This window comes from Bombyx mandarina, chromosome 04 (genome assembly GCF_030267445.1).
Source record: "Bombyx mandarina strain Sakado chromosome 04, ASM3026744v2".
Taxonomy (NCBI): domain Eukaryota; kingdom Metazoa; phylum Arthropoda; class Insecta; order Lepidoptera; family Bombycidae; genus Bombyx; species Bombyx mandarina.
The window spans coordinates 1,509,592-1,534,433 of record NC_143211.1 but is presented as its reverse complement, the minus strand read 5'-3'; the positions used below and the strand labels follow the sequence as shown (position 1 = coordinate 1,534,433).

At 37.8% G+C, this 24,842-nt stretch overlaps 2 protein-coding genes across 2 annotated transcripts; one reads left to right on the top strand and one right to left on the bottom strand.

The window, feature by feature from the left end:
• Nucleotides 1-1,480: 1,480 nt before the first annotated feature.
• Nucleotides 1,481-7,988, top strand: LOC114241219 (eukaryotic translation initiation factor 2-alpha kinase 1). The gene is made up of 3 exons (XM_028172007.2): nt 1,481-1,706; nt 5,543-6,882; nt 7,598-7,988. Exons 1-3 carry the CDS (start codon nt 1,646-1,648, stop codon nt 7,928-7,930), a joined length of 1,734 nt encoding a protein of 577 aa, XP_028027808.2. The 5' UTR covers nt 1,481-1,645; the 3' UTR covers nt 7,931-7,988.
• A 1,710-nt stretch (nt 7,989-9,698) lies between these two features.
• LOC114241175 (uncharacterized) lies at nt 9,699-24,405 on the bottom strand. The gene is made up of 6 exons (XM_089740193.1): nt 24,071-24,405; nt 12,279-14,708; nt 12,001-12,198; nt 11,478-11,619; nt 10,803-11,015; nt 9,699-10,332 (listed from the first exon to the last, which is right to left on the bottom strand). The coding sequence occupies exons 1-6, from the start codon at nt 24,134-24,136 to the stop codon at nt 10,244-10,246; spliced, it is 3,138 nt and encodes a 1,045-aa protein (XP_089596319.1). The 5' UTR covers nt 24,137-24,405; the 3' UTR covers nt 9,699-10,243.
• Nucleotides 24,406-24,842: the final 437 nt, after the last annotated feature.

The following is a 24,842-nucleotide window of genomic DNA, read 5'->3' as shown; positions in this document are numbered from 1 at the left end:
AAAATCGAGAACCTACATAAATACTTTTAATGTACTATTCGAGTAATCCAAGATGTCAGATTGTAAAATCGACATTGGGCACGTCACGTCACTATAAAGTATGTATCAAAATCATAGACCTATATAGTAGGGACACGACATATTGTTCTATACGTACAATTGCTTATATAAATAGCACCCATTTTGAAGGCACATACATAAACATATATCTATCTCGTTCTTACTCAGCACTTTAACTAGCAGGAAAACAATATAACAGTATTTCAGTGCGTACATAAAATGAAACATGAATATACGTAAATGTCTCCGTCTCCGTCTAATGAGGCAGAAAATCCGCCATGTTTAGCGCGCCAAATGTCATTGTCACGTCAGTTCGGCCGTCTGTTTTGGGTTGTACATTATTTATTGACTTTGATATCGATTTAATATGATTGCTTATATAAAATTTCATATTTTATCATGCTTAAAACATACAAAAATAATAATTAAAACGTATTTTATAGGATTTCAAGAAAGTCGATGCCCCAAAACTATTATCTATATATATTTAAATTCATTATGGAGCCCTCATCCGAAAAATCGGACACCACTTTTTGGTCGGAATCTATTGATCATGAGATTAATCATAAATACCTCTTTAAAATATGTCATCAAAACATATTTAGACATTCTGTTTAGATATTTCGGGAAAAAGGCAACCGACAAAATTTCTTCGGAACTATTTAAATAAAATAGTTTTATTCTACAATGAGTAAAACACTATTGTAAATTCGTTAAATATTTATTAATTAAGTGATTTTAGAGACGAAGTCACAAGGAATGATGTTTGTAATTTTATTAACGAATAAATGTTCTGTAGCTGTTTTTTTTTATCAGGCGGTCCCTTAATAAGTTTAAAATTTGAATCACTCTCAAGTGAGAGTGATTCAAATAGTGCGGCGTACCTTCCTTGAGGTGCGCTTTGGTAGTGTGTTACAGACTTTAGAGTCAGCAAAACAATTAAAATAGATTGTAATAGTCTAAGAAAAACACGTACTCAAAATACGATAACATTCAGCATGCTAGAAATGAGCAGATGGCACTGTACTACGCCATATCTTTATGTTTTGCGGCAAACGACAACTTTATAAAATCAGTGTAGCAAATTTTAAAAGTCGTCATATCGTTTACTAGGCAAATTTGAAGCACGAACTCGTCTTAGATTTCACATAATATCTAAATCACATCATCTTTGCACATAACAATATACTTATTTCCTATTAAAGTATAAATTCTACAAATACATTCACTCAACAATATTTAAAATAAAATGAGCCAAGAACGTTTATCGATAAAATAGGTTTTATCGATAAACGTTCTTGGCTCATTTAAACATTAAAATCTTCTGGGCAGCACTAAAACCGCCATGTTTTGTGGCCAGATGACGTCACAGTGGCACGAATTTTTTGTTGACGTTTCATTTCCATAGGTTTCCTACTTCAGTGATCAAAATCGATCAAACCAAGGCAGCGAGCGAAGGATGGCAAAATAAAAATGCATTTTGCGAATCGTGTGAATGCATCAGTAAAATGGCATTGGCCTGACTTCTACGAATTGAAAATCTTAAAAACATCAAATTTTGATTGTAGTTAACAATTAATAAAAAATGGATAAACATAGCCAAGACAAATGGAAAGCATTGGCGACAGTGAAATCCTTCGATTTAGGTAAGTTTTACATCTCTGAATGATCTATGTTTCATGGCATAGTCATAGTAAAATAGCTGGCCTGGCATACATTAACTTGTATAGAATATTCTAAACTTTACACAATGGTAGGGAATGATAATAGATAAGAAAGGGAGAACATTTGTGCATAACGGTATTTATTTTCTTCATAATGTTAAAACTATCCACCTACAAGTATGTAATATGTATGCTGTTAGTGATTATAAAGTCGTAATTTTTTTGTTTATAATTCGTAAATTTTTCTTACAATATTTGAATTTTTCGCAATATAAGATGATGAAATTATAGTATATGCATTATGCAACTATCTAAAATTAACGTGATGTTTTCTTGCTGTACTGATTTTGGTTACAGTTTTGTCCACTTTTGAAATTTTTGTTAAAGAGCGATTTCCATTTTGAAGGCCCTAATGATTTTATTCTTTATTCTTATTAAATATGTTTAGAAACTTCGAGATTTCGAGTTCGCCAAGTTTGTTTGTAAATCAGTTTAAAAGTTGTTTTCCAATACAAATTTTTTACCAGAACTATATTTTGCAAAATCAATACCTGAGGAGAAATTGCTACTTGTGATACTCCATGATTTAACTGTCAAGTTTCAAAAGGTATGGTCTTGTGTTTGTTATTAATAAAATGTCAATGCTCTTAAAGTGTTGTTAGCTCAATATTGCTGTTAAAAATTATGCAGTATATCTTATAACTTTGGGTTCACATCTTATGTAAACATATTCCATATCCTATGTCTGTAGAGAAGTTTTGGCCAAAAAGCTTTTGGCAAAAAAAAACCTGAATTAATTGAACCAATAAGAATATTCTATATTTAATGGTTGAGTTAAATAATGATATTTAAAAAAAAATATCAAATATTGTATTGTAGTAAAGTATTTGTGTCTATCACATAATAATTTATTGTGAGATTAAACTGAAACTGTAAAATTAGTTTTTTAAGCAAATATTAATCATTACTTGTACTTATATAATATTGACTACTATTTGTAATATATTATATATTCATAAAATATTCATTTAATAAAATATGTAAATATTCATTACTAATTGCAGGATGTATTGAAAGAGATACATTTAATTTTAGTAAGTGCAGTTTATATTAAACACATGAGAATCTTTAATTATATAACTTTAATTTCGATGAAAGCAAAGTTAAAGAATTCTTTTACATTAGTATTTACACTACAAATAGTGTAAACAATTTTTGGAAACAATAATTAAATTAGCCATCAGGAAAGGAGTTTAATCCTTTAAAATGATTGATCTCATAATTTTATGATGATAAACATTATCAATGGCACCACTGTAATCTTATGAAACTAAGATAAGGTATTTTGTTTCGGAAAAAAAAACATGAGTCATTTCAGTTATTTGTATTTAAATATTCATTTCCTTGTCTACATTGCAATTTAAAATGACTTAAAATACAACCCACGACCTCATTCATATTGCCAAAATACAATTGAGCTTAATTGTATTTATGTTGTAGATGTCTGTAGGTGAGCCGTGAGCTCGTCAATAATGTATATATATTATATATTTCGTATGAGTCACACATATCATAATAAAAACTCAAAGCTATGCTCTCTGTGGTTAACCAACAGTAGCAGCCACAAAATATTACATGAGATTTCTAATTGCTAGGTCAGTGAATTATATCATTATGTCAGTGAATTATAACAATGGATGTCCTATGCTTCATTTTTCTCCTTGTTAAATTCATAATTGTTCTTTCTGTTCTCTAATTACTTTTTAATCTACTGCTGCCCTCATTAATGAATAAAGTGAATATTAACGATTGAGTCTCATTGTGAATGCTGTAATAGTGTCATTTAAAGATTTATTGTCTACAATGAAAAATCTAAAAAGCTCTCCCTTTTAAGGTGTCTGTGATGCAGAACCAAAAAAATAAAATGAATATTAATAATGTTACACGCTGGGGTTCAGGATAAATAAAATTCCACTGAAGTAAAACTTAAAAACGGTATTCAACACTTAGAACACTTAAAACACGCAACAAACACTTTAAAGCTCTCAATTCGCTTCTTTCGCTTCGCTTCAGGTGATCCGTTCGCTGTTTCGCTTCAAGTAGTTCCGATTACTGACTGACTGCGTTTTTTTTATGATTGAAAGATTACTGTTGGCCTGGAAGCCTTTCCATTTTCACCAGGACAGGTGGGCGAGCAAAGGCTCGGCCAGGAGGGGTGGGATTTGCTAACAACTGCCCGAGCGCCTCCGAAGGAGACCTAACAACTCAAGAGCAATTGCTTCGCAAAAGGATCTGCTACCGGGTCGGAATCGCGACCCGCTGAGAAGATCCGGCGAGAAACTCAGCGGGCTGATGCATGAGTTAGGTTGCCCGTCGACCTCTTTGTCGAGTTCGACGAATACGGTTACCGGGGTTCCTCAGCCTGCTCCTAGTGTTAGAGCTGAAGGTATCTAATGCAAGAGTTATTGGATCGGATGTATCCGTAAGGACGTCCCTAGGGCGACGACGGTACTTGCTCCTGCGTGATTAGGATTCGGGGAGTAGTCAGCGGCGGCAACGATAAGACGATTATCATGACGCATAAACGCTGCAACGCTTTTATAGTCGATACCACATCCCTAGAATTATCGAGAATATTCAACACATCTCTAATATTGTGATTCCGCTATCTGACAATTGATGGCGTTGTACTTCTCGAGCGTTCTATGTGCTTCTAGATCTTTCGGTATTCGTTCGATTATTCGGCGATACTCTTACCCACGTAACAATAATAAAATATTTTTTCATGAGGCTTTCTATTACGACCTTTAAGTAGTTTTAAGAAAACTACAGGAACTTTGGTTCTTAGACACGTTCTTCTAAAAAATATCTTCGATTAAGTTTGGACTATAATACTGTACATCTCAACTTTCCACAATGTATTGTCTGTCATATTATCCACACAGTCATAGCACGGTGATTTGTGTTAAAAATTGTCTGAATTATTTGCTATGGTGATTGAATGCCCAAAACCAATGATTGAATGATCACTTTTATTGAATAAAAATCATTTATAGTCTAAGAGCCAGTGAAAAATTTATTTGAGCTGATCTAAGCATGTACTAAATACTAAGCAATAAACTCGCACTTGCATCTCTCTTGCACTCACCCATGTATAAACTGCCTCCCGCTCGCTCCTACGGCTATCCTACATGCTTGTCTGGCAAGGGGTTGGAAGTATCAAAAATGTCTGGCTATTGAGGAAACATCATTTTTATTACTTAAGTATTCTAGATAAAAATCAGCTTTTTATACTATAACGAAAGTGAAATTATAATTTCATGAACATTAAGGGTGTCTGGCAATGAATAACGTGATTTTTCATAATATTCTGAAGGTATTACCAAAAAAATCGCACTTTATTATTTGATGAATTTAAATCGGTATATTACACACTTTTAGTACCGTTCACCTACCAAAGCCACGGTCCAAACTTCATAATAGTCCATAGTTCTTACCTGTGTTGGGAGCATGCGCTGACAAACTGAGCTTTTATAAAATAACGAAGGTCTGGGGTTCACGGGCTCTTGTATTATTATCCCTTTATATGTTATGTAAAGAATCATCAGATAATATTAATGTTAAGGTTTAAGACAGAAATTGAAGTATTTAACATAATTCACTTAAACAAACAGAAGTTTTCTGTCTAAAAAACAAGAACTGTAAGCTAAAGGATCACTACCTTTTCCGCCTATGACGGAGATTGAAATGAAATCCTGTGACGTGGTTAAAATAAATATACATATTTCACTAGTAACAACTTCTTTATTATTTTTCAGGCATATCGGCTAGTCACCATGAGTCATTCGTACAGCAGAGTAGACAACAGATTGATGTCATCAATGCCCCAACCACAACCCCGATCAGCCTCCTAGTTCAATCACTCGTTAAACAATTGTGTTCATTGTTACAAAAAGACAGTATTATAGCCAATCAGCTTTACAACAAAATATGTGAGAAACTTCATAGTATGAACTTGATTGACAATTCGTATGCGATGGGAGAGTTTGAAGCTATGAGAAGTCAATATCAGAGAGCCTTGTATCAGCTTGTGACGGTCGCCAGCGGAACAGAGATACCGATAATACTGCCAGCAACTTGGCCTATAGTTCAGCCGTCTGGACTTGAATGGTCAAGATACCATAGAGAATTTGAGGAGCTCTACTTCATAGCTGGTGGCGGCTTCGGGAGCGTTTTCAAAGCGCGACACAGGCTAGATGGCGTAGAGTATGCCGTCAAAAAAGTATACATTAAATCTTCAGACGTCGACTCTATCATGAGCCATTTGTCCGAAGTGAAAACAATTGCCAGTCTCAATCACCCGAACATAGTAAATTATAAGGCAGCGTGGCTCGAACCCATGATAGAGTCCACAGTCAAAAAGAAAAGCAAATATCAAATGGACACCGACAGTGACGAGTTTTCATTAAGCTCTGACCTCATATCATCAGCACATCCCAACGTAATAAATTCATTCAAGACTCACAACTCCAAGGAGTTGACCAAAAACAAGAGCCTGTCCGACTTCGTTATTTCCTTCAAGAACTCCAACAGCTTCGAGAACTTGAACAGTTCGAACGAAGAACTGCAGGTTTCTGACAGCGATGACGAGTCCGTTTCGCAGGAGGAGAATGCCGTTTGCAATGTCTTTTCCAGTAAGGAGTACGAAAATTGCTCTCGTATAAACCTTAAATGGGCCACCTTGTTCATCCAGATGACGTTCTGTCAGCAAACCTTGAAGCAGTGGCTTGACGAGCGCAACAACCATATGTCACTGTCGCGAAAAGGTTCCGACGATTTCAGTCTGCCGTTACATGTGTGTGAATCTCCAATTGAGGCTAAAGATATCACGTTCCCAGCGAGTATTAATCACATTGACCTGCTGATAGACATGTTCACTCAACTGGTGCGTGGTCTCCATTATATACATTCCCGTGGTATTATCCATCACGACATAAAGCCGAGTAATGTATTCGTGGCGCCACATGAAGGTGGCTTGCTGGTGCAATTGGGTGATTTCGGTCTGGCTTGCCCGTTACAACAGTCCCATAGTGGATTGGCACTCGGTACACATATGTATGCTGCACCCGAGCAACTGGACGGGCAGTGCAATCCAAAGGTGAGTCGATCGCACAATAATATTAGTGAGCTGCGGCTATAATAAGAGATAATAAGAGGTTTCTCACTAAATCATAGCAGCACAATTTTGTATAGTCTCTTAATCTTTTTAATTGTTCTATGATTAAACACGTCTGGGAGGTAGGAATGTTTATATTCAGTTTAAGCAATGGGCACTGATAAAACATTAATTAGTTGTGATTTTAATTATTTTTAAAATTTAAGTAATGTAATTGAAATTTGTTTTGTTAAAATACACTGCAGTTTAATTTTTAATTATTAATAGAATATGCCACTTTCAAAATCGGTAACATAAAGAAAATGGAGCAGTTGCCTCACAAAAATTTGTTCTGTCACATGGGACTTCATTCATCCTTCATCAATGTCACCCGTACTTTTAATAAATTATGATTTCTATTTTTTCTATGAACAAGTACTGTATCTCTGGATACATGCTCAATTATACACCACATTAACGTTAATATCTATCTTCATGCTATGAGTTTAAGTCTTTTGAGGTCTGCTTACCCCCCAGGGCTGAGTCTGTGCCTGCTTATCTGGTCTGATTATTATCTGACCTTCTTGTATGTAACCCTAACAACGACGAAATGGCCACAAAAAACACATTTAAAATGCTTTTTCTGATCACAGAGCTGGTATATACCGTATTGTACAGGTACTGTTTTATTAATTAACTATTTCTTTTAAATTTTCAGAGCGACATGTACAGTCTGGGTATAATATTACTTGAGTTGGTAGAACCATTCGTGACTGATATGGAACGAGTGAAAACTATCACTGACCTCCGCAAAGGTCAGATACCAGCTCACCTCACTGCCAACTACCCTAAAATTGCTCATATCATCGGCAAACTGGTGCAAAGGAAGCCCAGCAAGAGACTGGACACAGCCCAGCTGCTGGAGGAACTCAAGACCCTGGCCGAGAATAAAGATGACACGATCAGATCGTTGCGAGAGGAGCTCGCTGCGAAAGATGACGAAATAGCTAAACTCAAGATGATGCTGGCGAATTTGAATTTTAAATCTTGAGTGTGACTGAGTGTGTGTGTGTGTGACTACTTAATAAATTCTAGTATTAATTTTTAAATATGCCGTTTTATTTAAAATTAAGATCAAGTAAGTTGTGTTTTTGAAGTCGTTGAAGATTAAAAACGCCTGGTTGCTCGTATCGAGCGAAACAAATAAATTAAAAAATTATGTGGTAATATATTCTTTTTCAATCACAAGTTTGTGCAAAATCAACGTGTATGTATTTATTTAAAAAAGAAATAGCCTGAAAGGCCTACCTAGTTTAATTCTATGTCGGCCTTGTCTAGAGGATAGTACGCTCTGTGTACTCGTCTTGAGAGATGCGACTATAGCCTTTAAATTCTGTTGCCAGATCTATTTCTTACAAAACGCGTGCTTTTTAATGTTCAATTTTTTTACACGCGTTTTTTACTGTTGGTGAATTGTTATATTGGTCAATCACGAGCTGCGTATTTGCAATATTTTATCATTGTTTACATATTATATTTAAATAAAATTGAATGCTGATAAGCTATCGCCCAACAAGCACTGTAATTATTGCACGATTCGGTTAAAGTTTGTAAAGTTTTTAAAGAGAAAAGTTTCTTGAATTGATTTTTAACATTTAAAAAACGATCGGAAACAATACAGAAATTGCTATTATTATGGTCGTCTGCGGAGTCAACTAGTGCGATTTAAGGCATATCAATGCAATTAATAGGTTAATTACTTTTACGCATTTAGCAGTGAATTAAATGGATTTGTTTGCATTATCTTCGACTCTAATTGTTGTAAGTATGTAGTTGATAAGATTATTTATTTTAATTTATCGCAAACTGAAAAAACATTTTCATTAGACTCGGTCCAGTTCTTTTTATCTGAAGCTCGGAACAATAAACCATAAGTATATATACAAAATAACAATATTGAAATCTTAATATTTAAGTTTGAAACAAAACTTAGTACCTAATTAAATAAACAGCGTAAAAATCATCAATGCATGCATTTCTGTTGTACAGTTTTGTAAAAAAAAAAAAGAAAAGTTTTTTTTATAACTAGTTGGGCAGACGAGTTTTTTTTTTTTTTTTTTATTGCTTGTTTGGGTGGACGAGCTCACAGCCCACCTAGTGTTAAGTGGTTACTGGGGCCCATATACATTCACAACGTAAATGCGCCACCCACCTTGAGATATAAGTTCTAAGATCTCAAGTATAGTTACAACGGCTGCCCCACCCTTCAAACCGAAACGCATTACTGCTTCACGGCAGAAATAGGCAGAGTGGTGGTACCTACACGTGCGGACTCACAAGAGGTCCTACCACCAGTCTAAAACATGTAAGTACATGACTAAGCTCGTATTAAGTGTATCGTTCCCATAATCATCACAACGTGAATGCCTCCATTCGCTTTGAGATGTGAGGTCGACGTCTCAAATGTATTAAACAACGGCTGTTCCACCCTTCCAACTCGAAATAGGTAAATCGTTCACGTGAAACACGACCGACCATATTCACAAAATCCTTATCAATACTGATGTTTTTGGTCTTTATTTAAGCACTATTATGTAAAAAAAACACCAAAGGGCTAATGACACTACTAAAACAGTAGCACTAGAAAGAGACACAAACATTTACCTAATAAAGGCTTAGGCGCCGAGAGAATGAGATAGAATAATTCTCGTCTTAATTCTACCTCTTGTAAACTCCACACATATGTTTTTAAAGTTAAATAAATTGTTTATTTAACTTTTTGTTGTAAACATTTATAAAGGAAAAATAAAAATCAAGTATTTAATTAATTAGGTAGTTTATTTACAAAACGCATATAAATTATCATTACATCCTAATTTATATTTACAGTCTTAACAATAATATTAATTTATCGCGGTTCAATGTGTACCGTTCAATGAATATAATGGAATCTGATGAAATAAGCTTCGACACTATTATGAAAAATGAAACGCCGTAGGTAACGCAGACAACACAATGCTTTCCCTGACTTTTCTAATGTGAAAACAACATTTCATTTTAAATTACGTAACTCTGAAGACCTTTAGCAAAATAAAAATAGTATTTTTTAGTTGAAAAGGTATATCCTACTCTATATAATTTTTAAACTGTATTTTTAAGCGCTTGTGTTGTCTACAGAGAGCGGCTGCATCGTCCTTGAAGAAAACGAATAAACGACTTAAAAACAAAACTTGTTGCGAACGTTGTGAGCGACGTGACAGCTGACTCGCGGGGTCATTGACCTCTCGTGTCACGGGACGAGTGTCAAGTTGCGCCGGTCGGGCGCCCCCCGCGCTCCGCCGCGTCGCCCCGCGCCCCCTCGCCCCTACAGCACGTTGTCGATGGCGTGTATGACGCCGTTCGTGGCCGGGATGTTGTGCGTCACCACTTGCGCGTTGTTCACTTTAATGCGACCTGCAAAATTAAATACATAATGTGCAATTGTATTTGTGCAGTCCAAGGAAAATCGACTGCTTATCTCTGATTATAGAAATATTAAAATGTCTGAAATACTTCAAGAACTTGTGAATGTCCTAGTTCTAGCTGCTGACCAAGTCTTAAACTCATACGAAATGTGCACACAGTGACTCATCTGTGGCACGTTTTTTTTGCTTAGATGCATGGACGAGCTCACAGCCCACCTGGTGATAAGTGGTTACTGGAGCCCATAGACATCTACAACGTAAATGCGCCACCCACCTTGAGATGTAAGTTCTCAGGTCTCAGTTACAACGGCTGCCCCAACCTTCAAACCGAAACGCATTCACGGCAGAAATAGGCGGGGCGGTGGTACCTACCCGCGCGGACTCACAAGAGGTCCTATCACCAGTAATGCACACAGTGATATATCAGGGCGGTCTGCGGAGTGCAGTCTCCTATCTTACCAGAGTTTTTCTGCAGCGTGAGGGGCTTAGCGTCTTCCATAGAGTTGCGCAGCTGGTAGTAGCGCATGCCGGCGCTGTAGAGCGTGCCGGGCAGCACGTGGCGCGCCACCAGCTCGTGCGCCCGCGCGCGCTCCGTGAGCTGGGCCAGCTCGGCGGGGGGCAGGCGCGCGAACGCCGCGTCCGTCGGCGCGAATACCGTGTAGGTTTTGCTTTCTGAAGTAAATGCAGAGATTTAGCTCCGGCGGATTTTATGTACAGCTGTTATAACACATGCACGTGCTGTGTGCGGTGCTTGCGGGTTCACGGACGGCACGTGTATGTAACCCCCATGAGGCATGTGACATAATGCATTGTCGAGAACCATGCGAGCTGGGAGGACCGTGCGGACTTGCGCCACGCCCCATCACTGTTTTGCAAGTTTCGATATTAAAGTTCTGTATTGTGTGATATTTCTCCCAAAATTTACATAGAAAACTCTGGTTTTGACTTAACATCAAAGTTATACTGTTGGACCAGTTCAATACTAGAATCAGATATTGGGTCTGTCCCCCGATTAAGTCCTGATTTTGACCTTATGCTCTAACTGTATTTTTGAATTTCGTACAATATCATCTACTGTTTCTGGTTTCTGTAGTCTCTAGGATTAAGAAAGTGAAGGAACAGCTGGACACCCACCGGCCAACGTGTCGACGAAGCCGCTGGCCTGGAGCGCCTTCAGGAAGGTGGTGAACCTGCGGTCGCGGTCTGCCTGCAAGGTCTGCACCAGGTCCCCAACGGGCAGCGGGAACATCACCCTGTCTACCGCGTGAGCAATGCCCTGCAATTGTAAACGGCCACTTCTGAAATTTGAGCTTGCATTGAATGTACTTCATTTAATCTCTTTCTGACTATTATCAACCTTAAAATGACTAATAAATATTAATAAATTAATGAAAACGAATCAAATCAAAGTCTTCTCTAATTTATTGAGGTATTTCAGAGTATTTGTTGTTTATGTGAATTTGGTGTTTTTATTTTATTTTATGTCATAACGGTATCAACTATTTCCGCTATCACATACTGAGCTGACATCTTTTATGTACCTTACTGGCCAATTTTCCGATGTTTTGTATTGGCGGGCACTTCGTTGGTATAACCAAGGGAGGTGCCACAAGTGTCACTGCAACATCTCCAAACAGTTCTCGTAATAAAAGTTAACCTGTGGGATATGAATGTCCTTTTTGTCCTCCAGCACCCTGGCGCCGTTGATGGTGGTGACCTTTACTTCATTCCACTCGACGTCGTGCATATCGTATTGGTTGACTCGGAGTTGGGTGCCCGCGAGGGAGACACCGGTCATCTCATCCTGCAGGGATCCGATGTCGAAAGCTCCTGGGATGACGTGGTGGAGAAGCAGCTGTGGGTCAAGTTAGTATTTGTTGTTAGGTGTTGATATTGGAGATTTACAAGGAACTGATAAAATCAAATGAAACTTACACCACTCAGTAACCGTGGATTGTCCTTGAACTTCTCTTCAGCTTTGTCTGGTCCGCCGAGCTGTACCAACAACGTCCTAAACGCCTTGTCGGTCGGGGCGAAGATCGTGTATGGTCCGGTTTCATTCAAGATACTATCTAAACCCGATTGTTTCAGATACTTCGAGGTCGCAAAGAGTCCGTTCTCTTTCAAAATTTCCACAAGACCTGGGTTTGCTTCTCTATCATTAAAATGTGGAGTTGGTTCGCTATAAGTAGTAGGGACTGTACTAGATCCAATGATAACCAAGTCTTTGGGTGTTGTCCTATAGGTCGGGGTCGAGTTGATGATAGTTGAGAAAGTGGAACTAGGATATGTGATCCTTGGAGCATGGCTGATGCTGTTTCTGCTCGACGAGTATTCGTATGATGGAGAACTCGATTTGGCTGCATGTCTTTCTGTAGTGGAGACTGCCACAGTCGGGGGTACGTAGGGTTGCGTCTGCTGCGATGTAGTTCTTGTTGATTGAGAACGGTGACTCTGGTAGGTGGGTGTTGGAGTTGTATAGATGGGACTGGTCAGTCCGCTTGTCCCGTGACTAGATGCTGTTACATAGCTCGAGTAGCTCGAAGGTAGGTGTGATGAGGCCGCTACGTAGTCATTGGATTCAGTCGACGGTCTAGATGTAGTTGTAGTTGTAGTTGTACTACCTACGAATAAGCTATTGGAAATTTTAGTCGGTCCTGGTAATTGTATTTCGCCCTTCTTAATCTTATTTAAAATATTTTCGACCTCAGGACCTTCTTCAGTCTGTTGACCGTTCGCTTTCACTCCTTTAACCTTATATGATCCATCGTCTTGTTCTTCGAGGAAAACAAACGTTACTTTCTTTTTGTTTTGCAAATCAGTTGGTATTTTGGAAACCTCTTCGAGTTTGCCGTTCTCTGCCTGTTTGACGAGTTCGAAATTCGCTCCTGGAGGTAAAACGCCTTTTGTCAGATCTTCAAATGTGTTTCGATTGTCTTTTTGTAATTCACGGACGGCGGACGATATGTGCGCTAAATTTGAACTTTCTGCCGTGATCGCTCCCTTCGGAATAAGATTAGGGTTCGTCGTCCTGATGACTTCGAACTTCTGTCCGTTCAGATTGATTTCTCGAGATGTGAAATTCTTGCCATTAAAATCCTCAGGATTTTCGGCCAACGCTACCTTAAGTTGCTTCAGAATGTCTGGTTTCTGTAATAGCTCAGCGCTTTTAGCTCTCAAGTTGTCGTCAAATCCTTTGGTTTCGCTCTCCTCCAGTAGATTTTTGATTTCGTTGTACAATTTTTGTTTGTTTCTGTCCTGAGGCGGATGTCTGGTTCTGGATTTCGGTCTCGCTGTATACCTGCGCGTAGGTGGTGCCGGCGTTGTGGTCGTGGTAGTCGTTGTGGTCGATGTCGTTGTAGTCGGATGATCTTTTTCGTACATTTCGACAGCTTTCCTGAATAAATCCGTCTCATGAGGCTGAATGGGTCTGCTGCTAGTCTTTTCTACCTGCCTGTTGGTATAGTAATCGTAGCTTTCCGTCGTGGGTATTGTCGGAACCGTTTTAGTAGCTTGTTTACTAACGAATTCTTCGTGTAGTTTCTGAACTTGTACCTGTTGTTTCTGTTGTTGCTTTTCAACAAACTCCTGATGTTTCTGAATGATACGTGCTCTTTCTTGAAGTTCTTTCAATTTCTCTAAATTTTCTTTCGATTGTTGCTCTAGGATACTTTGTATTTGTTCGTTTGAATACACAGGTGCTTGTTGATTTATCGTTGATTGGAATGGTATTTGACCATTGTTAAGATTTAGGGGATTTTGAGGAGCTAGATTTGGGGCCGGTTGGATAGTAATGGGATTGGGTCTGTTGAAAATAGGTTGACTTTGAGCTGCTGCTACGGTTGGCAGGAAAGCAGCGGTAGGGTTTTGCTGTCCGATGTTCACGGGTTGCGGCGGATTGGGATTAAAAACAGGTGGATTTTGTGATGTGGGTATGTTTTGATAGGTCGGTAAGGTGGGGGCGGCTTGCGGTAAAATGTTCTGTGTCTGTTGTGATAGCTGTCTAATGTTCTGTTGGTAGTTGTTCTGCAGCAGTGCAGGGTTAGCGCTCTGGGATGGACTAAATTGGAAAGCATTGCTAGGCAATTGCAAAGTGCCTTGACCGCCAACATTAGGAATGTTTTGAATCGGTAAGTTCTGCGATGGAATGTTCTGTGTTAGAAGACCGTTGAATTGCGGAACATATGGCTGTTGGAGTTGCGGGTAAGGTTGCTGCTGGTACTGCAGCGTCGGCGCGGGACTGGTCAGTAGACCTGCTTGCTGGAAGCTCTGCAGAGGTGAGTTCAGGCCGAACCTCGTTTGGTGCTCATTGAAGCCAGGGTGTTGTGCAGGTGGCTGTCTTCTTACTTCGAAATCATTTTCTATCTGCAAATAGAAAAGAAAGCTTAAGGTTACTCAATACGTCATTTACCTATCAATATTTCAGGTATCAGGTATGGTTCAGGTTCAGGTATGGTTTAGTCCAGTCCCTGGCCTAATGCATTCATTTGTATCTTTAATATGAAACTGGACACGGATACTTCTATTTTCAGATTTCCTGAAAACAACTTACAAATTTTGAATCTATTGTAATCACGATTATTAGCTTCATAACGTGACGAACAGCATGGGTTATGGGATTACGTCAATAGTTTGCTCATCTACAAGCGTATAATAATAAGGAAACATTACAGAGATTGGTCAAACGATTTCAAAATCAAATTTAAAAAATGCCTGCCTTTAGAGTTTATTCGCTTTATTTGCGAATTTAGTTGGGGTTGTGCCCCACTTTTGAGCCCAGTTATACAGGAAGTGATCCTAAATAGAGCTCCAAATAAGTGTAAATACATATGTCGGCATATATCCTTATCCTTATTGTTAATAGATAATAAATTAAATTCACAGTTAATAAGTGCAATGTTGTAATATGCTAGGTATATATTGGACATAGTTGTGTTACTACATTACTTACTAAATATTTAGCACGATAAAGTCAACAGTATTATATAATTTAATATCTTAAAACAGCATTTCACAAAAAGAAAACCAATTATATATGTTATAAAGTTCTGTTAAAAGTGAAAAAAGTGTTAATTTGAAGAATCAAGTGCTAATATTTGCTGTTATTTTAAAGATAATATATTGAAATGTAGTTCTTAGGGTAATAGAGTTCGAAATCATTTTTGAATATCTATCTACGATTCCACATGCGGAAAAATCCAAAGATGAAAATTTAAATTTATATGATGGTAGATAAAAACTAATAATTTGCTTAATGTTATGTAACTTATGAAATAGCTTCAGGAGAATCTAATTAGTTTTCATGTAATGCAATTAATAAAAATATTGTTATGAACAATAATTAAATGGCATTGAAATAGTACATGTGTTATACTATTCGATACGATTTTTCATATATATTTTAAGATCACATAATAATACTATCTCTGGACACAGATCTGCAAGTTACTGATAGTAATGCAATTTAATATAATAATAATAAGATAGGTCGTATTGTTAGCCCGCTCACGTTGGTACCACCATCCTGACACTATCCATGTAGCAGCTACTATTGCACAACACTGTCTCATATTAATGAGCTTTAATAGGGTCTGTTTTGTTTATATCAATTCATAACACAGAAAAGCCATTATGATGCAATTGAGATATCGTCAATAAAGTCGACCGCAGTATTCTGCTTGAAATTAGGAGTGATCACTTATTATATGACTGCGAATGCATCTGTCCATCTATTTGAATAATATGTAACTTCGAAGTAAAAAATGTAGGTCGTAGGCCGTAGGTCTGGTCCGTAAGTTCAAAGCCTCTCAGCGTGCTATGAAAAAGTGTATGCTCGGAGTTTCTGTGATGGATCCAGTCAGAAATCAGAAAATCCGTCGAAGAACCAAAGTAAAATAGCCCTAAAGATTATCAATCTGGAGGGGCAATGGGCCGGACATACCTGTCACAGACCCGATAGCCGAGCAGATGCCTTCTGGACTGGAGGCCACGTACCGGTGAGCGCAGCGTTGGGCGTCCCGCCGGACCTGGACCTGGCTGGGTCTGGACCGATGACTCGCGGCGATATGCAGGAAAATATTGGATGCGGAGGGCGGAATATCGTTCATTATGGCGGACTATGGGAGAGGCTTACATCCAACAATGGAGAGATACAGGCTGATGATGATGATGATGATGAAGTGAAAAATGTACGATATAACAGAAAGTTTACCATTAAAGTTTTTGACACAAAGTCCCTTTAAGGAAACGACAAAACAAAGTAATTAACGGATCGTGTCGCTATCGTATCGTGAGCTATAAACACTGTATCATCTCCCACATCGTGACGCATCGTTGGAATGAAAGCGCATTCTTGATACGTGAGCCTATTGACGCGGTCTTGCACTGTTTCGCAACTGCAGGAGACAGTGGAATTGAGCAATGTATTTATTTACTTGAAAGTTTGTACATAACGTTGGGTATTTTGTTTGTGTTGTGTTTTGCAAGCTATAACTATTTTATAAGAGAACATAATGACTTACTGTTTTATTGGCGCTGTGGCTCTTAATTGTCTTACGTATGGGTAATCAACTATTTCTGTTGTAATATATGTTTTTTTTTTTTTTTTTTTTATTGCTTAGATGGATGGACGAACTCACAGCCCACCTGATGTTAAGTGGTTACTGGAGCCCATAGACATCTAGAACGTAAATGCGCCACCCACCTCGAGATATAAGTTCTAAGGTCTCACTATAGTTACAACGGCTACCCCACCCTTCGAACCGAAACGCATTACTGCTTCACGGCGGAAATAGGCGGGGTGGTGGTACCTACCCGTGCGGACTCCCAAGAGGTCCTACCACCAGTGATTACGCAAATTATAATTTTGCGGGTTTGGTTTTTATTACACGATGTTATTCCTTCACCGTGGAAGTCAATCGTGAACATTTGTCAAGTACATATTTCATTAGAAAAATTGGTACCCGCCTGCCGGATTCGAACACCGGTGCATCGCGTCATACAAATGCACCGACGTCTTATCCTTTAGGCCATGACGACTTCAAAGGACTGTAGGATTGGTCAGAACGGAACTTATGAAAATAGTGTGGGACGGAGCGTTAAGATGTGAGTGAGAGAAAACTGTAAGAATGGGACGAGAGAATGACAGAGAAAAGGAAGATGGTGAAGATGATTGAATGAGCAAGGCATAAAAAGGTGTCAAATATTTTTTAATTATTATAATACAGAAAATTAGGGAAAAAATGCAAAAAAGGAATTATTTTATTTTATGTGCCACGATCCTAATTCTACATAATTATATTAGTCAGTATTATTATTAGTGGGGCAGCCGTTGTAACTATTCTGAGACCTTATAACTCATATATCAAGATGGGTGGCAGCATTTACATTGTAGATATTTATGGGCTCCAGTAACCACTTACACCAGATGGGCTGTGAGCTCGTCCATCCATCTAATCAATAAATACATATATTTAAAGCAAGTTGTATGTATTTAGTAAGTTTTATAATTAAACCATAAAAGTGTCAATTTGACGTTATGATGAGCCAAGGATAAAATCTGCGATTCATATCGAAAACAACGGCGCAAATCTTTACGAACAGCTAATATTTTGCTAAGGCAATACTTGCTTAACCCATGTTCACGAACGACTTCCCCGTTATAGTACTATTGTGTAATAAAAATAAATTGGAATAAAATAAAAAATTTGCTTAATGAAACAATTTGTTTTAATTCAATCGACATCCCTTTTAGATATTTATTAGATTGGTTTTATTTATCGTCTCCGATTGCCTAACCCCGCTCTTTCGACTACTTCCTTCAGGATTCTCTCTAGCTCGATATACTACATTTCCTGATTTTTTTATTGCTTAGATGGGTCGTCCACCCATCTCACAGCCCACCTCGTGTTAAGTGGTTACTGGAGCCCATAGACACCTACGACGTAAATGCGCTACCTACCTTGATATAAGTTCTAAGGTTTCAAGTATAGTTATAGCGGCTGACCCACCCCTCAAACCGAAACGCATTACTTCTTCACGGCAGAAATAGGCAGGGTGGTGGTACTTACCCTTACGGACTCACAAGAGGTGCCGTGAAGCAGTAATGCGTTTCGGTCTGAAGGGTGGGGCAGCCATTGTAACTATACTGAGATCTTAGAACTTATATCTCAAGGTGGGTGGCGCATTTACGTTGTAAATGTCTATGGGCTCCAGTAACCACTTAACACCAGGTGGGCTGTGAGCTCATCCACCCATTTAATCAATAAAAAAAAGGTCCTACCACCAGTTTCCACAACTGTTCCTTATCTAATACCGAACAATTTCCATTGGACGCGTAGTTTAAATAATGATTCGTAACCGACTCCCGTATCTCGGTTTTAAATAAAACATCTATGACAATTCTGACGAAAGCAAAACTTTCTACGTTTTGTGGAAACTCTGCTGTTTAGTATGCGCACCTTGGCTCATTACTCATTCCTCGAGGAGGCGTACAGTGAAAATGGATGGAGTTTTAATTGCGTCTGTCTTGTTCGAACTCGCGCGTATCCGAATTGCTTATTACAATGTTATTGAGACTTCGAGATCAGTCTAGAATTCATGCTGAGGTGAGCCGTGAACTCGTAGTCAAATCTACAACAATAAATGGGTACAGCGATTTCGTCTTTTTCATCTAATTTCTATTCAACCATTTTGGTGCTGAGCTTATTTTCACTTGTAAAGAAGAAAGGAGTAATTTATGAAAAAAAAAAAAACTTAAAAAAAAATCATTGCTAAATTGTTAATTTGTGAGTCCGCACGGGTAGGTACCACCGCCCTGCCTATTTCTGCCGTGAAGCAGTAATGCGTTTCGGTTTGAAGGGTGGGGTAGCCGTTGTAACTATACTGAGACCTTAGAACTTATATCTCAAGGTGGGTGGCGCATTTACACTGTAGATGTCTATGGGCTCCAGTAACTACTTAACACCAGGTGGGCTGTGAGCTCGTCCACACATCGAAGCAATAAAAAAAAAAAATATCATAGCAATATAATTTTAAATGGTTATTTATAAATATTATTAAATTAATCGTGCGCGCTTTAAGACATATCCGTGCAGGTCGATACCTAATACCTATAATAAAACTGCGCCATAATCGGTATTCCGACGATTAATAGAGAGTCGATATATCGACGGTTAACGTTGAAAAAGGCGGTAAAATCTGTAAAATTCGGTCGTATCAATCACGGGTCAACGAACGACCTCACAACGGAGTGGCGTACGAAGCGGAAAGTTGTCTAAAACCGGTCTCAGTTCCTACCGGTGAAAGTGACATGTTACAGACGAAGCTCGTGTTACTGTTGTTACGTGATGTATAAGATCACACCTGTTTAGTTAATTTATTTATTTAAAAAAAAATCCACATGAACATTATTTCAACTCAGAAACAATAATTAAACGCCAAAATGGCAATTGAAATATATACTACTTAGCCCACTGAATTTCTCACCGGATCTTCGAACTCTACTTAGTAAGTCACGATTTTGATACCGTGGTAGATTCTGCGAAGCACTGTTTTTGCTAGGACTAGTGTTAGCAAAGACTCGCAGGTTGAGCGCGTGACCTACCCGCCCGGGCGTAGCTGAAATATAGCTTATGCTACCAGCGAATAGGTAGGAAAACATTCAGAATCAGAACATACAGAAAAAATATGGAATATTAGATATAGAATAGGTCTGCACAGCACTTCTGATCAATCATGATAAAATTTCAATACTACAGCAAGAAATCGGAATTTTCATTATAGTGTTTCAAGCGTTAGTATCGATGTAGTCTCCGTGTGCATATAATTGAAACGTGATGAATAGCTTGGTATATTTTTGGGTCAAAATGAGAGCCGTCCCGTTTGTTAAGTAGATCTATAGGTATATCCCTAGATCACATAACGCATGTGCCGTTATTACATTGAGGTATCAATCGTGTTACGTAATGGAGCAATTACACCGGAACACATAAGTATTTGGCGTCTGGAATAGGCAGTATGATGATTATCTGTGCCGAGTTGACCATAAAACACTCCTGATATTAGTCATCGTAATTCAAATAAACAATCAATCGAATCAAAAGCTAATGTGCTGTAAGGTTGGTGTGTTCAAAATTTAATAATTAATATCCTAATTATAAATAAAAATACATGACTGTTATAAAATGAAAAACATTTGTCGAGTCTCTACAACAATGTTAAGTTTAAAAAAAACATTAAATCGACAAGTAATTTTGCTTTGCGTAAAATTGTTTATTGAGATTGCAAAACAGAGATGACCATTTATAAAAATTACGACAGGATTGTTGATGAATTTATTCCATCGTTGCGCGGTCTATTACGGTGTCTATGATAAATAATTGTGATTTATACACTTGAGACCATAGCAATTTTTTCATTCATTCCTAAAAAAAAGTTGAATCTTTGGCGATCTTGAGAATAGACGAGACAACTATCAAAAAAGAGATACGCTGGAAAAAGAATATCGAAAATTATATTTTTGGGGTTGGAAGTGTCCGAATGTCCCTATTTGGGGACGTCGAACTGCTATTGCTATAGATTATATCAGATGTTTCAAACATAAATACAGCATTTGTAGCAGCTGTCCGCTTCTCTGTAGAAAATTACTGGTGGTAGGACCTCTTGTGAGTCCGCGCGGGTGGGTACCACCACCCTGCCTATTTCTGCCGTGAAACAATAATGCGTTTCGGTTTGAAGGGTGGGGCAGCCGTTGTAACTTACTGGAGACCTTAGAACTTATATCTCAAGATGGGTGGCGCATTTACGTTGTGGATGTCTATGGGCTCCAGTAACCACTTAACACCAGGTGGGCTCACAGCCCACCTGGTGTTAAGTGGTAACCTATATAACCCATAAAAAAAAAAAAAGATCTACAGTGGAGAACTGGCACTGTAATGTGCTAACGGATCGAGCTATTTCTAGCCATAGTGAACTCAAACTCAGGTTTCCAGATCAGATGCTCGGAATCATCGAGAATCCAAGCTCAGCTTAGGGTGGACGGACTCGCGGGCATTGTGGGGGGTCATTTCTCACGGTCCAGTTCCAACCCACTAGTTCAGTAATCACCGTATTTTAATCACAAGTGCACACAATCTCAGCTCATTATGATGATAATTAAAAGTGATCGATTCTATTTCACGGTCGCGATCATCAACTCAATAAATTAGTTCTTATATAATGAGTACCCACAATATAGATCTGATGAAATTGTGAAATTTACGGGTCGCAATTTGTATTTAGTTATTTAGATATCAATGATACGTGATTTAAAGAAATCGTCGTTTTGATATAGGTACACAGAAGATCAGAAACAAATATTATTTATTCTCCTCGCCGGGTGTTAGGTATTAAATTTAATTCAATTATGTTAATATTAATTAAGTTCAATTCAAGTATGTATTAAAAAATGTTATTCGGCAAAATTAATATTGTTACAAATACATATTGTTTTCGAATATTTTACAGTTGTTTTATTCACTGCAGTCTTTGTTGTCTGCGGATTGTTTGGATAAAAATGCACAAAAAAAATATATTAGAAACTTGTTAATAAAAAAAGTTGAGTAAAAAGACCATAGAATTGTGAATCTTTAAAACATGTTTTAATGTTAATCATTGTAATAAACAAAGGTTACAAATCACTAAAACCAACGCGACAGAAACGCGTTTGTAAGATGAGTGATGCTGGAGAAAGCGCGTGTTCTCGCGCGCGCACACGTAACACGCGACACACGAGGACTTGTACAAATAAGAAAAATTACTCTGTTCAGGGTTGAACATTTAAAAAAACAAAATGGTAGGTAGAAGAAGCACATCCCTTTGCCGTGACGACAAACCTCTAGAGTATTATTGCGTGAATTGTAACGCCTGCCTGTCTCAATGAGGTCGTAGCCTCATGTTTTGCGTAATAACAGTTGTTCTACTTTGTTTTATATTAATGTTACAATAAAGTCAAAACGAAGTCATCTTATACTAGGGCTATATTAAATTTGATTATAATCAACAAGTCTACCAACCCTATTATTATAACCTTCTAATACAGGTATAAATCATGTACAAAATTAGACCTATATGTATAATAAATCCATTTTTACTGTATTGATATGAATAAAATTAATAAATATGAAAAAATATTCGCAAATCAATGTGACAATCCCTTTTTGTGAAATATTTCTTTAAATGTAACCAAGTTATCAGATTGGACATTTTCTTTCAATGAATTATCTCTATTGTAATAATATTATGTTTTTCAACCTGGATACATACGCTTTGATGACTTATATAAACAATATATTGAGCCAAATTTCTGTCCAATGTGTCTTTGATCTTATGAGACTGGCATCATCAAAAATCAGTAGGTATTTTTGAAAGGTACACCTTTCAAGTTTTGCCCTTTTTGGAGCCGAAGGTTAGTCCTGGAGAAGGGATTAATATTGTTTCTTAGTTTCTCAAAAGTTGTTGTTCGTAAGACTGACGGTGAGAAAAATACGTCTTCTAGTAAAAAAAAAGTGTGTGTGTCCGCTCCGACGCACGACTGGAGTTTACTGGATATAAAAAATTAAACGAAACAATACGAGAAATAGTTCTATATTACGACAACACGATACACTACAGATTATTAACAAATTAACGAGACACAAAACAAACGACTAACAAATATATGAAAATACAATAATGAGAGAAACGCGCGATCAGTACGAGGCTTTGTGGCGGACTGCCGGCGCATGTACTAGCATGTCACACGAAATGCGCATAACGCATTTCGTGTGACATGCTAGTACGATTTTGGTCCCCATAATTTTCATACCCCGGGCCTATATATGTAAATCGATTCTAAAGGAGTAAACTCCAAAAACATAAAACTGTACGGCTTTTTTTTGGTTACTGGCGATTAGAATAGCCATGTACGCATGAGTTCCGTGTACTGCTCTCAAACTCATTTAAGTAAGTCAATGAAACACCTTTAATTAATATTTGTTCTTCACAAGAGAGTAAGACAATCAGATCTATAACTTAATTACATTGGCGCACGCTACGATTTCCATGTCGAATCGATACAAAAGAAGAATTTAATGATTAAACACAACGATTTTTTTTATTTGAACAATCGTTTATGCACGCGATTTTACAATTACTAAAGTAGTAATCTGTGTAGAGTGTAGATTATATTTCGTTTAGAAATTTAGCATGGTTTTGGCGCGAAGATAGCTCTGTGATTTTTACGATTTTTGATAATAATTTACCACTAATGCACATTTTGATAAATTTCCGTAAATAGACATCTATCTAGTTTCGTACATAATTATCAAAATACATACGCCATAACGTTTGGAATTCAGCAATAAACAAATGAAAACCATCGAATACAAGCTTCTGTCATTAGGTTGTTATTTTTTTTCCCAGCAGATAACTATCAATATTTTGAATATTTACGGTTTTATTGTTACATTGCCATCATTCTTATCTTAACATTGTAATTTAAATGAAGGACTTTCAGAGGCTTCATAATTATGTTACTTAAAAATTACACCATTGTTTTCACGGTTCGTAGCCAGCCTCTCTTGCACTAAAATTGAGCTGTAAGATTTACTTAAAATTTAAATTGATTATAGTAACATTTTTATGGTTAGATATGGCAAGCCCAAATGCTATGGTAGCGATTAAAAACTGTACAGTAAACAAATACTTACTCTAGGCGCAGTTATGGCGCTGACAGCATGCGCCAACAACAGAAATTGACAAACGCTGCCCCTCATGCTGCACTCTCAAGAAGCAGGGCGGCAGAGTATCATCACACAAAACACCCACTGTCCAGCGCTCGGCGCCCACTCACCGAAGTTTTTGAAGTATTCAATAAAGCACAGATAGAAAAAAAAATTAAACACTGACACCGAACTTTTCCGAATTTAAAATTTTCAAGCGGGAAACCAAAGTTTGACTGGTTTGACAGTTGTAGTTTTTATTCCGTCGTGGCTATGGACGCGCGCGGAGACGGTCTCGTCGGCAGTAGCGCGAGCGCAGAGAAGCTTTCCGTTTTACCGCCCCTACTCCGAACGCCCCTACTCGACGTTTCGAAAGGATCTCTTCATAATGTGAATCTGTTAGGGTACCGTACCTTGTTTATCGATATGTAAAAACCGTTTCGACTAAATTATTTCGGTTTGAATGTAGTTTCATTTTTTTAAATATATATTTTTATAACTAAAGTAGCGTTGAATCTTATTTTTTAACTAGTGACCCGCCCTCGCTTCGCTTCGGAAACATTAAATTTTATTATTGATAGCTGAGTCCCGCGATGTTACCCGCGGTTATTGTCGTATCGCGGGTGATGCCGCGGGGCGAAGCTAGTCTAAAGAAAGTAGCTAAAGTTACTCCTTATATCATCAGCTACCTATCAGTGAAAGGCTCATCAAAATCGGTTCAGCCGTTCCAGAGATTAGCCCGAACAAACAGACAGACAGA